This window comes from Gorilla gorilla, chromosome 17, assembly GCF_029281585.2.
Source record: "Gorilla gorilla gorilla isolate KB3781 chromosome 17, NHGRI_mGorGor1-v2.1_pri, whole genome shotgun sequence".
NCBI lineage: Eukaryota > Metazoa > Chordata > Mammalia > Primates > Hominidae > Gorilla > Gorilla gorilla.
Window position 1 is genome coordinate 50,147,092 of NC_073241.2, and position 16,182 is coordinate 50,163,273.

Here is a 16,182-nt window from a genome sequence, read left to right on the forward strand (position 1 = left end):
CATGCCTGGCTAATTTTTGGTTTTTTGTTTGTTTGTTTTGTAGAGGTGGGGTTTTGCCACGTTGCCGAGGCTAGTCTCAAATTCCTAAGCTCAAGTGAGATACCTGCCTCGGCCTCCCAAAGTACTGGGATTACAGGCGTGAGCCATCACACTCGGGACCCATACCTCCCACTCTATAGAACCTGCCAAAGACAAGTTCTGCTAAGTATTTGTGAGGATGGTCTTCCTCATCTCCAGCTGTAAAACACCTCTCGTGGAATGTTTTTCTGTTCTTTCATTCTTGTTTTATCAGTTAGTGCCATTTTTCCAAAGACATACCACCATCCATGTCATCTTGTATCAATTACGTTAGTAAGTGCACTCTCTTGAGAATTAGAATTCAAAAACTACTTCTTTTGTTTGGCATCAGAGGTTGCTGTACAAAAAAAAGAAAAAATACTAAAAATAAAAACCAAAAAGCGAAAAAAGTAACTTTCACTTTTTATTTTTTTCAAAAAAGGAAAAACAAAAAATAATTCTTTTGGTTTCAGGAAAATAGAACCACATAGGATGAAATCTCCCCTGCTTATACACAACTCTTTCCAAAACATAAAAGAGCACTCTCTCAGGAACAGAGGCTAAAAGGCATCCAAGAAGAAAACAGTTTGGAAATCTTGGAAGTGAGCCAAGGCTATCTCCATCAGCCACTCCCAAGGGTGCTAGCCAGAAAGCTACCCCAGCAAACTACCTATTCAGATAATTTGCAACTGGGACATAAGGAAGAGAATATGGTTGCACGATATGAGCACACAACCTTTAAACAAATGAGGGAAGAACAACCCTTACATCCAAAAAGAACAGAGTTAAAAGGCCAAACAACAAGGAAAAAAAAAAAAAAACCTTTAAATAAAAATACTTCAGAGCCTCAGAAAAATAAAAGCAGGATTTAGATCCAAAAATTAAGAATAAGGAGTTATAAAAAAGAACAGAAGGTCATGATAAATAAGCAGTGAAACAAAGTAGACGTATGAATCAGTAAAATGTAAGACAGAACTGAGGCATTTTCCTAGAGCACATCACATAAAAATTATAAAAATTTAAAACACGGAGGAAAGTTAGAAGACTAAAAAACAGATCTAGAAATTTTAATATGTATAAGAAACCAGGTGGAGGAGAAGCAGTATCTAAAGAAATAATGACCAAGAAATGTCCTAGAGTTTGCAACAAGAGTCCTCAGACTAAAAGTGCTCACTAAAAGTGCTACTTTTATAAGATAAATAAAACCCACAGTCTCACATTCTTGGAAAAAAAAAAAAACAGAAAATCCTAAAAGCTACTAACAGAAAAGAATAAAAATCAAGACTGATATCAGACCTCTCATCAGTAAGCATGGACACACAAAAATAGTGGAGAAATAACTACCAATCACTGAGGAAAAATGGCTTTGACCTAGACTCTTGCTCCAAGCAATATTATCATCCAAGGATAAGAGGAAAGGGTAAAATAAAGCAATATTTCGGGATATATATAAAAGACACAGTAAGATTCACCAGGCAATTTTTTAAGCAAAATTAAAATAAAAACTATTAAAGAATAAAATAATAATCTTAGCTACCTAGAATTCAGAGGATAATTTGAATGTCAGTACTCTGCTTAAAATCTTCCAATGGTTTCTCTTCGCCCACAACACGAAGTCCACACTTCTTAAAAATGACTTCAAGATTTCTGGCTGGCCCCTGCTAATCTCCCATCTATCACCGTTTCTACATCCATCCTTCTCCAGGCAGTTGCACTGAGTATGTTGCAGTCTCCTGCCTCCAGACTGTTGCTTAAAAACTCTTTCCTCCAGTCCACTCTCACACTTCCTTAACCTCTCATCCAGGCTGGGATAACACCTAACTGTTTAAATACCAGTTACTCTAAGAAGTCTTCCCAAACTATCCTCAGATACCCCTGATGAACTCCCTTAGATGTTCTCATAGCAGCCTACATTTCCCATCAAAGCAGTTCTGAAACAGTACCTGTTTACTTGATAGTCTTTCTCTATTAGACTGTAGGTGCCTTGAAGACAGATACTGTGTCTTGTTCACTGATAATATATCAGCTGCAGTCTATGCAATTTCTCATAAATACCTGACGACTATTCGCTTCAGAGAAATGTAGAAAACCTTTAAAGTCACTCTTTCAGATTTTTGCACACTCCTTCTCTCCCTTCTCTTCTGCTCAGTTCTATCACAACATTTCACAATAGACTGAGGGGAAAAAACAAAAATCAATATTCATAAAGCTGTCTAGAATCCAAATTGTAGTTCAGAATTCTATCATAAAGAACTGACAATTTATGTATCAAGACAGTTGTATAAATTTAGTCAGAATTAAGTTACATATTTTTTAAGTTACACTTATACTCACTGGAAGAAACGGCCCTTATTTGTAGACCATTTTACAGGTTCTCAAAACATTTGTAATTAATTCTTTACTCTTTTCCTTTCATACGATGGTATAAAAACAAAATGTTCTTTCTTTTTTGAAACCAGTACTGACTGACATAAGGATAGACATATATACAAATGGAAAAGAATCCAGGGTCCAGAAATGAACCTATACATTAAGGTCAACTGACTTTCAAAAAAGGTGCTAAGACAATTCAGTGGGGAAACAATAGCCTTCAACAAATGATACTGGAAGAACTGGATATACACATGCAAAATAATAGGCAAATACCTCCCTCCCTCCCACCATACATAAAAATTAACCACAGGCCTGAATAGAAGAGCTAAAAGTATATTAACTCTTGAAAAACAACAAAGAAGTAAGTCTTTGTAACCTAGAATTAGACAATGGCTTCTTACATATGAAACCAAAAGCATATGTGATAAAAGAAAATATTAAAATTAAGATTAAACTACATCAAAATTAAAAAACATTTGCATTACAAACGTACCATCGAGGAAAGTAAAAGGAGACTGCATACAACAGACTTAGGAAAAAAATAAATTTTAAAAAAGAAAGTAAAATGACAGCTTATAGTATAGAAGAAAAGATTTGCAAATTATCCATTGGGTAAGGAACTTGTATATATGTAAAAACACAATTGAATTTTTAAAAAGACAAATAACCCAATTAAAACACAGGCAAAAGATTTAAACAGACATTTCTCCAAGGAAGATATAGAAATGGCCAATAAGCACCTGAAAAGATGCCCAACATCATTAGCCACTAAAAAAAATGTGCATGACAACCACAATGAGATACCACACTTCATAGCGCTAGATGGCTTAATCAAAGACAGACAATATTGGCAATTTTCTCACATTGCTGGTGAGAACGTAAAATGGTACCATCACTTTGGAAAATCATTGTGGCAGTTCCTCAAAACATTAAACATAGAGTTACTATATGAAAACGTTCATCTACACAAAAAACATGAATGTTCACTGCAGCATTACTCATAACAGCCAAAAAGGAGAAACAATTCAAATTTCCATCAACAAAATGAATGGATAAATAAAATGTGATATATCCATAAAATGAAATACTATTCAGCCATAAAATAGGAATGAGGTATTATATATGCTGTAACATGAATGAACCATGGAAACATGCTAAATGAAAGAAGTTAGTCACAAAAAGACCACATATTATATGATTCAATTTACATGAAATGCCCAGAATGAGCAAATCTATGACAGAAAGTAGATTAATGGTTGGCTAGGGCTAGAGGTGGGTGAAAGGGTTTAAGGAGTGACTGCCAGTGAGTACGACACTTCTTTTGGAGGGGGCGGAAAATGTCCTAAAATCGATGGTGGTGATGGTTGCACAAACTTGTAAATACTATAAAAAGCATTAAACACTTTAAAATGCTGAATTGTATAATAAATTAATTATATCTCAATTAAGATGCTAAAGAAAGCAAAACAAAACAATACTACTCATCCAAATGTGAACATCCCTTACCCAAAAAAGACTGCAGTCTTACCTTTTAAGGGCATCTTTGAGTTCAGGCACAGAACGAATACACTGAACTGTGGCATTCATGTAACAAGTGTTACCAAGGTTTGTCAATCCACATGGTAACTCCATCTAGTTGAAAAAAAAAAAAAAAGGATTAAATCATTAAACCATTTTTACAAAATGACATGGCATATATAAATCACTAAAATTCTCATTTTCAATCAAGTACCATTTACTAGCTTCTACCAATTTATATTCTGCCTTCACTCTAAAGAAACAGTTTTATTTCCCCCAAAAAAAAGTTTACTTGGATCATGCTGGCCATCATATTATGTTTTAGTTTCCTTCTTAAATATAATAAGAGAATAATCATACTAGTCTTGCCTTTTTTGCAGGTTTATCAAGAGAAGAGAATAGGCAAAATATGCATAGAAACACTTCAAAACAAAAAGCAAAATAACAGGTTGGGCACAGTGGCTCACACCTGTAATCCCAGCACTTTGGAAGGCTGACGTGGAAGGACTGCTTGAGGTCAGAAATTCAAGATCAGCCTAGGCAACACAGCAAGACCCCATCTCTACAAAAAAAAAAAAAAAAAAATTTTTTTTTTTTTATTTGCTGGGCATGATGGTGCACGCCTACAATTTTCGCTACTCAGGAGCCTGAGGTGGGAGGATCACTTGAACCCAGGAAGTTGAGGTTACAGTGAGCTATGATCATACCACTGCACTCCAGCCGGGGTGACAGAGCAAGACCCCATCTCAAGGAAAAAAAAAAAAAAACCATGAAAATGAATGAATGGCACTAAATAAATGCTAGGTGTTAAAAAAAAAATTGACACGTGTTGACCAGTTTCTAAACTGATTTTGCATTTAAATTCAGGATAAAATGTATGTATTTTCCACATGAAGGATTTTAAAAATTTAAATATCCCAACATTTAAACTACTCTTTGACCCTGTTTTCTCATAAAATAATAATAGTAAATACTTATATAGTACTATCTGCCAGAAACATATTTATTACAGATATTAGCTAAATATATGTAAGTTAAGCCTAAGTAAATTCACTTGGAAGTCTGAAAACCAGTAGTAAGGTGTACAATACAAAAAAAAACCCCTAGCTGTGCCTTATTTAACTACAAAAGGACTCCCTTAAGCTAACCAAAAATAATAAAACTCTTATTTACTGCTAAAAATATCTATCTTGGTATTAATGATTAAGTCTTCAAGACATTTAGATGCTACTTTCTGAAAGACACCTTAATAATGGTCCTTCAAAAAGTAGTGATCAAACACATAAAATCTGGTGTGTCTTACAGCAGATGCTAACTGTTCTTCTGTCATGTCTTCTACGAAGACAGTTTTGGCTGAGGGTTCTTCTGGAAGAGCATCTGCTGACCCCATCATTAGTAGAGTCATTCCCTGTTTTTAAAAAAAGTAATTTCATGAAAATCCTTAAAAGTTGGTAATGTTTATGTCAAACAAAAGAAGCCAGGCACAAAAGAACACATATAACATAATTCTATTTGCCAAAAAAAGTAAATCTACAGAAAGCAGATTAGTTGCTGCCTAGGACTGGAGATGGGAAGAGGGAGTGACTTTAAATGGTACAAGTTTCTTTCTGGGGTAATGGAAATGTTCTAAAATTAGACTGTGGTGAAGGCTGCACAACTCTGTAAATACACTACTAAAAAATCACTGCATTGTTTAAAACAAGTAAAAAGCACTGGGGTGGCTGTCTGAGGCCAAGGCAAAGGTGTACAAAGAAACTTCTTAGTGATGAAACTTCTAAATCGTGATTGTGGTAGTGGTTACATGACAATATAGAATTGCCCAAAGTCATCAAACTGTACATCAAACACAGGTGAATTTTACTCTATATAAATTGTACCTGAATAAAGCTTAAGGAAAAAATAAGTATTGCCATAAAAACACCTAGTAATGTTTACAATATTGAAGCAGAGGGAATTCCTCAAATGACCATTAACATTTAGTGGCATTATCTCTCTCCATAACAAACTAACAACTAATAAAATTCAGACCAGGCATGGTGGCTCATGCCTGTAATCCTAGCACTTTGGGAGGCCAAGGCTAGTGGATGGTTGGAGTCCAGTTCAAGACCAGCCTGGGCAACATGGCGAAATCCCATCTCTACAAAAAATACCAATATTAGCTGGGCATAGGGGTGCATGCCTGTAGTCCCAGCTACTTGGGGGCTAAAATGGGAGGATCACTGGAGCCTGGGAGGTTGAGGCTGTGGTGAGCTGTGATCACACCACTTGCATTCCAGCCTGGGTGACAGAGTGAGACCCCGTCTCAAAAAATATAACAAACAAACAAACAAACACTAATAAAATTCTTTCTGTGAATGTCTATTGTGTAACTGTAGTGATTGTTTACATTTAAATACAAATATTTTTAGAGCATTAAATTCTCTATTACTAAAAAATATCAAACCCAATACAGAGTAAATTTGTTCAAAATATCCAATTATATAATTCTACACATTAACCTAAGTAAATACTTTTATTTAATACATATGCAAACACTCCATACAATCAATAGAAAGACAAGGAAGACACTGTCATTGTAAAGCTCATAATCTTAAAACATGAATAACATCTTACTCTGTTACTCAGTATCTTAATTGGAAGGCATGAACACATGAGACAAAGTAAAAGGTAGGACCAGAAGTGGAGATTTAAAAAAAAAAAAAACAGGGAGGGAAAAATGATAGCCAGAAGACTAAAAATATCCAGATGATGATTAAAATTAGGAAATTAGTTCAGTTAAGAATACCTACAATTAAATTTAATGACCTTTATTCTATCACCTTTTATTTCTACATAGACATTTTATAAGATCATTGCAAAGCAGTAAAGCAGTACTAAGCCATCACTACAGAATTTTTTTTTTTTTTTTAGAGACAGGGACTCACTCTGTCACCCAGGCAGGAGTGCAGTGGCACAATTATAGGTCACTGTAGCCTCACACTTCTGGCCTCAAGTGATCCCCCCATCTCAGCCTCCCAAAGTGCTGGGACTGCAGGTATAAGCCACCCCACCAGGCCCAAGAATCTTTTTCCAAAGACAACTGTCTCAAGAGCCAACTATTTAAAGAATACACTAGCAATAACCAGTTGGAAAACACAATAGAAGAAATGCCAACATATATCTAAGAATAAGCATAACAAGAAAAATGTAATACTTTAATGAGAGAATAAAGCTTTACTTAAGGATATTAAAAAAAAAGCACCTAAATAAACTGAAAGACATGACAAGTTCTGGACTTGAAAAATTACTATAAAGATGCAATTATAGTTATATAAATTTAATGAAATTCCTTTATAAAACCTTGCAAAATGATTCATTCATGCAGCAAATTTATACCCATGATAATAGCTAAGAAATTTCTGAAAAAGAATAGAGACTAAAACAATGCCCTTAAATAATTATTAGGAAAAGGGATTATATAATGAAAAATATTGAGAAAAACTGTATACTTTAGAAAAAACATACTATCAGCTCTCTACTTCATACCATACCACAACAATAATGAATTAAAGGTAAAGATTTAAATGTAAAAAAATTAATATTCATAAAAGAATGCAAGTGAATCAAAAAACTCATGCATTGTTGGAAGATTTTCTAAAATTGACATAAATATTAACAATTGATGTAACTAGCTACACAAACCTTAAAAATGTCTATAAAACATTTGAAAACAATAAACTAGGGGCAAAACTATACCATATATACTAAGCAGTCAAAAAGCAAATCTATAAGAAAAAGCAAATACATACTACAAAAATAAGCAAAAGAGATTTAAAAAAAGGCTTAAAATTAATGAACTAGGTAAGCTTCTACCTTAAGCTAGAAAAAGTAAAAATTAAAACCAAGCCATGCGTGGTGGCACACACCTGTAGTCCAAGGTAGTCGGAAGGCTAAGGTGGGAGTACTGCTTGAGCCTAGGTGCTCAAGGTCAGCCTCAGCAACATAGCAAGACCCCATCTCTAAAACAAACCAAAAAAGTCACCACCATTTGCCTGGGTTTCAGCACTTCATTCAACAAAATATGATTACATAAAAATTTTCAAAATTTTTAAAAAATTAAAACCGAAGTAGAAAGAAAGAAAGCAAAGAGAAAAAATAAACGAAGTAATAAATCAACAGGCCAAATGTTTTTTTTTGGCGGGGGGACACAATCAATGAAACTGATAAAATTCTGGCTTGATGATAAAGGAAACAGACAAATCATAATTTGCCAATACTAGAGAGGAAAACGAAAAAGCAGCACTACACATTCTAGAGTTAAAGGATAATAACAGTAGAATATGACAATCAATTCAGCAACTTAAATTAAATGAACCAATTCCTTAAGAAATACTGATTATCAAACTGATAGGAAAGAAAACATAATATCTAAATAGTCCTACATTTATTAAAGACACTAAATTCTTAATTTAAAGTCTTCCTACAAAGAAAACTCCAAACCCAGATGAAGTCTAGTGAACTAGGCTTCACTAGAGAATTTTAGGCAACATTTAAAGAAAAAATATCCCAGTGGAGTGAGAGCAGAAATAAAAAAGGAAGAAAAAATATTAATACAAACTCAGAAAAGAGGGGATGCTTCCTAACTCACTGTATAAGACTAACATTACACTGATAGCAAAACCAGATAAAAAAGAATACAAGAAAACTACAAACCATTATCTCTTATGAAAAGAGACACAAAAAACCTTAACAAAAGATAAGCAAATAGAATCTAGCAATATAGAATGTCCAAGTGGGGTTTATCCCAAGAATATAAGTTCTGTTTAATACTCAAAAGTCGATGTAGTTTAATGGATAAAATGAGAGGAAGAAATGATATAGAAAAGGCATTTAACAAAATGACAAAATTCAACTTCCATTCATGACAAAACCTCTCAGCAAACTAGAAAGAGTTCCTGAACCTGATGATGAACATCTATAAACTACCTCCAGCCATGACTGGAGGCTTTTCCCCTAAGGTCAGGAAAAAGGCAATGACGTCCACTATCAACCACTTCTACTCAGCATTGTTTAAAGTCTTAAGCATTGCAATAAAGAAAAAAAGAGAAACAAAATGCACAAAGATTAAAAAGGAATAAATAAAACTGTCCTTATTTGCAGATGACATGTATACCTACAATATCCTAAGAAATTAATATATGAAATAAAGTCACAGAATACAAAGTCAATTATAAAAATTAACTTTATTTTTATATACTAGCAAGCAATTGGAAAATGACATTTCAAAAACACCACAGCTGGGTGCAGTGGCTCACGCTTGTAATCCCAGCACTTTGGGAGGTCAAGGCAGAAGGATTGCTTGAGACCAGTTCGGGAACAGCCTGGCCAACATGGCAAAACCCCATCTCTACTAAAAACACAAAAATTAGTCCGGCGTGGTGGCACATTCCTGTAGTCCCAGCTACTCGGGAGGCTGAGGCACGAGAACTGCTTGAACCTGGGAGGCAGAAACTACAGTGAGCCATGATCACGTCACTGCACTCCAGCCTAGGCAAGCAACAGAGCAAGACTCTGTCTCAAAAACAAAAACAAAAAATTAGCCAAGCACAATGGTGCATGCCTGTAGTCCCAACTACTCAGGAGGGTGAGGTGGGAGAACCCCTTGAGCCCAAGAATTCAAGGCTGCAGTGAGCTATGATTGTGCCATTGCACTCCAGCCGACAAAGCAAGACCTCGTCTTTAAAAAAAAAAAAAAAAGAAAGAAAAGTACCACTTACGACAACATTAAAAACCATGAAATAAGCCGGCTGCAGTGGCTTACACCTATAATCCCAGCACTTGGGGAGGCCGAGGCAGGCGGATCACTTTGAGTCAGGAGTTTTGAGACCAGCCTGACCAACATGGTGACACCCCGTCTCTACTAAATATCCAAAAATTAGTCAGACATGGTGGCGAGTGCCTATAATCCCAGTTACTCAGGAGGCTGAGGAAGGAGAATCACTTGAAGCCAGGAGGCGGAGTCTGCAGTGAGCTGAGATCACGCCACTGCACTCCAGCCTGGGCGTCAGAGCAAGACTGTCTCAAAAAAAAAAAAAAAAAAAAAAAAAAAAGAAAAACGTGAAATACTTAACAATATGTGGAACAAAATATGTGTAAGTCCCAACATTGAACATTTAAATAAAGGAAAGGTTTACCATGTTTGTGAGTTAGAAGACTCAATATTGAGATGTCCCAGACTGACATACAGATTCAATGCAATTCCAATCAAAATCCCAGCAGGCTCTTACGGAGAAAATGACAAGCAGAATCTAAAAATGTGCAATAGATGTACAAGGTTCCCAGAATAGCCAACACAACTTTAAAAAAGAAAAACAACTGGAAGACTTAGACGGCCTGATTTCAAGGCCTGAAGAATCAAAACAGCAGGGAATGGGTACTGGTATAAAGGTACATATAAAAATCAATGGAAGAAAACAGAATCCAGAAATAAACCCTTATGTTTATGGTCAGCTGATTTTCAACAAAGGCACTGAGGAAGAATGGAAAAGAATAGTCTTTTCAACAAATGTTGCTCACTACACTAAATATTCATGTGAAAAAAATAACCTCAACCATTGCTTAACAGCAAACACAATAATTTACTCAAAACAGACAACAGACCGGGTGCGGTGGCTCACACCTGTAATCCCAGCACTTTGGGAGGCCGAGGTGGGTGGATCACCTGAGGTCGGGAGTTCAAGACCAGCCTGACCAACATGGAGACCAGTCTGACCAACAACATACTAAAAAAAATACAAACAATTAGCTGGGTGTGGTGGTGCATGCCTTTAACACCAGCTACTCAGGAGGCTGAGGCAGGAGAATCACTTGAACCTGGGAGATGGAGGTTGCGGAGAGCTGAGATCGCGCCATTGCACTCCAGCCTGGGCAACAAGAACGGAACTCCATCTCAAAAAAAAAAACAGACAATATAGGCCGGGCATGGTGGCTCAAGCCTGTAATCCCAGCACTTTGGGAGGCCAAGGCGGGCTGATCACGAGGTCAGAAGATAGAGACCATCTTGGCTAACATGGTGAAACCCCGTCTCTACTAAAAAAAAATACAAAAAAATTAGCTGGGTGTGGTGGCAGGCACCTGCAGTCCCAGCTACTCGGGAGGCTGAGGCAGGAGAATGGCATGAACCAGGAGGTGGAGCTTGCAGTGAGCCGAGATCGTGCCACTGCACTCCAGCCTGGGCAACAGGGTAAGACTCCATCTCAAAGAAAAAAAAAAAAAAGACAGACAATATATCTAAATGTAACAGCTAAAACTTATCAAGCTTTACAAGAAAACAGAAAAAAAAAAATCTTGTAAACTTGGCACAGGCGAAGATTTCTTACAACATAGTACAAATCACTAAAAAATGTGATAAACTGACTTAGATAAAATTAGCTTCTATCCAACAAAAGAGTATTACATAGATTAAAACACAGGGATACCTTGAAGATATTACAGTTTGGGTTCCAGAGCATGAGAAAGCAAATATCGCAATAAAGCAAGTCACACAAAAATTTTCCCCCAGTGCATACAAACATCATGTTTATATCAGTCTGTGAAGTATGCAACAGCATTATGTCTAAAAAGGAATGCACATACCTTAATTTTAAAATAATTTATTGCTTTAAAAAAAAAAGCTGACAATCATCTAAGCCTTCAGTTAATGATCTTCTTGCAGGTGGGGGGTCTCGTTTCCAAGTTGATGGCTACTGACTGATCACGGCACTGGTTCCTGAAGGCTGGGTAATTGCTTAAAATAAGACAACAATGAAACCTGCCACGCTGACTGACTTCCTTTCATGAAAGAGTTCTCTGTAGCTTGCAGTGCTGTTTAATAGCATTTTATCCACAGTAGGACTTCTTTCGAAACTGGAGTCAAACCTCTCAAATCCTGCTGCTGCTTTATCAAGTAAGCCTATGTAATATTTTAAATCCTTTATTGTCATTTCAACAACATTCACAGCTTCTTCACTAGGAGTAGAGTCTATCTCAAGAAATTACTTTCTTTGCACATCCATAAGTTACCTCCTCATCTGTTCAAGTTGTATCATGAGATTGTGGCAATTCAGTCACAATTTCAAGCTCCATTTTTCTATTCTTTTTCGTTTTTTAGATACAGGGTCTCACTCTGTCACTCACATTGGAGTGCAGTGGCACAATCATAGCTCACTGTAACCTCAAACTCCTAGGCTTAAGCGATCCTACTGCCTCAGTCTCCAGAGTAGCTAGGACTACAGGTATACACCACCATGCCCAACTAATTTTATTTTTTGTAGAGACAGGGTCTCACTGTGTTGCCCAGGCTGGTCTCAAACTCCCAGCCTGAAGCTCTCCTCCTGTCTCAGACTCCCAAAGTGCTGGGATTATAGGAGTCAGCCACCGTGCCTGGCCACTTCTAATTCTAGTTTCTTCCTATTTACACCACATGTGCAGTTTCATCCTCAACTCAAGTTTTGAACTCCCCAAAGTCATCCATGAGGGTTAGAATCAACTTCTTTCAAACTCCTGGTAAATACTGACTTCATTTTAACTTCCTCCCATGAATGTTCCTAATGGTATCAAGAATTCAGGTGAATCCTTTCCAGAAGGTTTTTAATTGATTTTGCCCAGATTCATGGAGAAATAACTTTATAGGGAAACTTACAAAATGTATCTCTTAAATAATAAGATTTGAAAGTAGAAATTACTCCCTGATCCATGGGCTGCAGAATAGTTGTTGTAGCAGACATGAAAACAACATTCATCTCGTTTATCTCTCTCAAAACTCTTAAGTGTCTAGATGCATTGTCAATAAGCAGTAATATTTTGAAAGGAATCTTTCTGAGCATAAGTCTCAATGGTGGCCTTAAAATATTCAGTACTCCATACTATAAACAGACGTACTGGCATCTGGGCTTTGTTGTTCCATATACAGAGCACAGGCAGAGTAGATTTAGCATCATTCTTAAGAGATCCATGGTTTTTGGAATGGTAAACGAGCGTTGGTTTCAACTTAAAGTCATTAGCTACATTAGCCTCTAACAAGACAGTCAGCCTGGCCTTTGAACCCAGGCACTGACTTCTCCTCTCTAGCTATGAAAGGCTTAGACAGCATCTTTTTCCAATATCAGGCTGCTTCATCCACACTGAAAATCTGTTGTATAGTGTAGCTACCTTCATCAACAATCTTAGCTAGATCTTCTGGATAACTTACTGCAGCTTCTCCATCAGCACTTACTGTTTCACCTTGCACTTTTATGTTACAGAGATTGCTTCTTTCTTTAAACCTCGTGAACCAACTTCTGCTAGCTTATATTTATATATATATATATATATATTTTTTTTTTTTTTTAAGTTCCAGGGTACATGTCCAGGATGTGCATGTTTGTTACACAGGTAAACATTGTGTCATGGTGGTTTGCTGCACCTATAGACCCATCACCTAGGTATTAAGCCCAGCATGCATTAGCTATTTATCCTGATGCTCTCCCCACATCCCACTGCCTGACAGGCCCCCGTGTGTGCTGTTCTCCTCCCTGTGCCCATGTATTCTCATTGTTCGGCTCCCACTTACAAGTGACAACATGCGGTGTTCGGTTTTCTGTTCCTGTGTTAGTCTGATGAGGACAATGTAGCTTCCTCACCTCTCTCAGCCTTCATAGAATTAAAGAGAATTAGGGTCTTGCTCTGGTTAGGTTTTGACTTAAGGAAATGTTGTGACTAGTTTGATCTTCTATCCACACCACTTAAACTTTCTCCATATCAGCAATAAGGCTGTTTTGCTTTATCACTTGTGTGTTCATTGCAGTAACACTTCAAGAACTTATCTTTTAAATTATAAATTTCCTTTGAAAACTGGACCTTTGTATTCACAACTTGGTTAACTGCTGCAAAATGCCTAGCTTTTGGACTGTCTTGGCTTTACACAGGCCTTCTTTACTAAGCTTAATCATTTCCAGCTTTCTGTTGAAAGTAAAAGACATGAAACTCTTCCTTTCTCTTGAAAACTTAGAGGCCATTGTAGGGTTATTTATTTATTTATTTATTTTTGAGACAGAGTCTCGCTCTGTCGGCCAGGCTGGAGTGCAGTGGCATGATCTCAGCTCACTGCAACCTCCATCTCCCAGGCTCAAGCAATTCTCCTGCCTCAGCCTCCCGAATAGCTGGGATTACAGGCATGTGCCACTACGCCCGGCTATTTTTCTATTTTTAGTGGAGATGGGGTTTCACCATGTTGGCCAGGCTGATCTTGAACTCCTGAACTCAGGAATCCACCCGCCTCAGCCTCCCAAAGTGCTAGGATTACAGGTGTGAGCCACCGCGCTCAGCCTGTAGGGTTATTAATTGGCCTAATTTCAATACTGTCTTGTCTCAGGGAATAGGGAGGCTCGAGAAGAGGGAGGAGGGAACTGCGGGTCGGTGAGGCTGTCAGAACACACATTTGTCGATTAAGTTTGCCATCTTACAGGTGTGATTCATGACACCCCAAAACAATTACAAAAGTAACATCAAAGATCAACATACTTGACATGAGAGTAATGAAAATGTTTCAAATATTGCAAGAATCACCAAAATGTGACAAAGAGACATGAAGTGAACATAGGCTGCTGGAAAAATGGTGCCTATAAACTTGCTCGATGCAAGGTGGCCACAAACCTTCAACTTATAAAAATCACAATTATCTGTGAAGCACAATAAAATGAGGTGTGCCTTTACATGAAACTCTGGGGTCAATCATAATATTTAAGAGGGCAAAAGGGTCACAAAACCAAGAAATTTGAGAACTGCACATCCCAGAAATGCAAGGTTTAAGTTAAAAATCAATGAGAATAACCACTACCAACAGAAAAAAAGAAAAAAAAATCACACCATCATTTTAACAAACAGAAAAAACACTTAACAAAATTTAACGGTCTTTCATAATTTTAAGTTGTAGTGAACTAGAATAAGACAAGATGTCCACTCTTTTTTTTTTTTTTTTTTTTTTTTGAGGTAGAGTCTTGCTCTGTTGCCCAGGTTGGAGTGCAGTGGTGTGATCTCAGCTCACTGCAACCTCCGCCTCCCAAGGTCAAGCAATTCTCTTGGCGTGCACCATGACACTCGGCTAATTTTTGTATTTTTAATAGAGACGGGGTTTCACCATGTTGGCCAGGCTGGTCTCGAACTCCTGACCTTAAGTGATCCACCATCCTTGGCCTCCCAAAGTGCTGGGATTACAGGTGTGAGCCACCACACCCGGCCAAGATGTCCACTCTTATCACTTTTTTTTTTTTTTTTGAGATGGAGTCTTGCTCTGTTGCCCAGGCTGGAGTACAGTGGCGCAATTTCAGCTCACTGCAACCTCTGCCTCCCAGGCTCACGCCATTCTCCTGCCTCAGCCTCCTGAGTAGCTGGGACTACAGGCACCTGCCACCACGCACGGCTAATTGTTTTGTATTTTTTTTTTTAGTAGAGACGGAGTTTCACCATGTTAGCCAGGATGGTCTCGATCTCCTGACCTCGTGATCCACCCACCTCGGCCTCCCAAAGTGCTGGGATTACAGGCGTGAGCCACCGCGCCCGGCCACTCTTACCACTTTCTATTAACACTGTATTAGAAGTCCTATTAAAAAGTAGGACAAGGCCTGGCACAGTGGCTCACGCCTGTAATTCCAGCACTTTGGGAGATCAAGGCAGGCAGATCACTTGAGGTCAGGAGTTCGAGACCAGCCTGGCCAACGTTGCGAAACACTGTCTCTACCAAAAATACAAAAATTAGCCAGGCATGGTGGTAGGCGCTTGTAATCCCAACTACTCAGGAGGTTGAGGCAGGAGAATCACATGAACCCAGGAGGCAAATAATGCAGTGAGCCAAGATCACACCACCACACTCCAGCCTGGGCGACAAAGCAAGACTCTGTCTCAAAAAAAAGAAGTCATTTGCTTATCAATTATATGTCAATAAAGTTTAAGAAATCTGAAAGTCATGAATATTGAAAAGGGAGAAGTAAAATTGTCATTATTTGCAGATAACACGTTTATGTACACAGAAAACCCAATGGAATCTGCCCAAAACACAACTGGAATTAGTAAGTGAATTGCTTACAAGAATAAAGAATGAAAATAAACTTAGAAAAATCAACTGTATTTTGGCCGGGTGCGGTGGCTCACGCCTGTAATCCTAGCACTCTGGGAGGCCAAGGTGGGCGGATCACCTGAGGTCGGGAGTTCGAGACCAGCCTGACCAACATGGAGAAACCC

General features: G+C 37.7%; 1 protein-coding gene across 3 annotated transcripts in view; it reads right to left on the minus strand.

Moving 5' to 3' along the window:
* The window catches only part of USP14 (ubiquitin specific peptidase 14), a 54,255-nt gene that overhangs the window by 28,248 nt on the left and 9,825 nt on the right, over positions 1-16,182 (minus strand). For 2 of the 3 annotated variants that reach the window (XM_031003598.3, XM_063699341.1), the window contains exons 4-5: positions 5,252-5,356; positions 3,959-4,062 (exon numbers count right to left, since the gene is read on the minus strand). In XM_031003598.3, coding sequence (XP_030859458.1) covers positions 3,959-4,062; positions 5,252-5,356 — 209 coding nt within the window. The remainder of the gene's footprint in view (positions 1-3,958; positions 4,063-5,251; positions 5,357-16,182) is intronic. The other variant, XM_055368616.2, reaches the window with a different exon arrangement.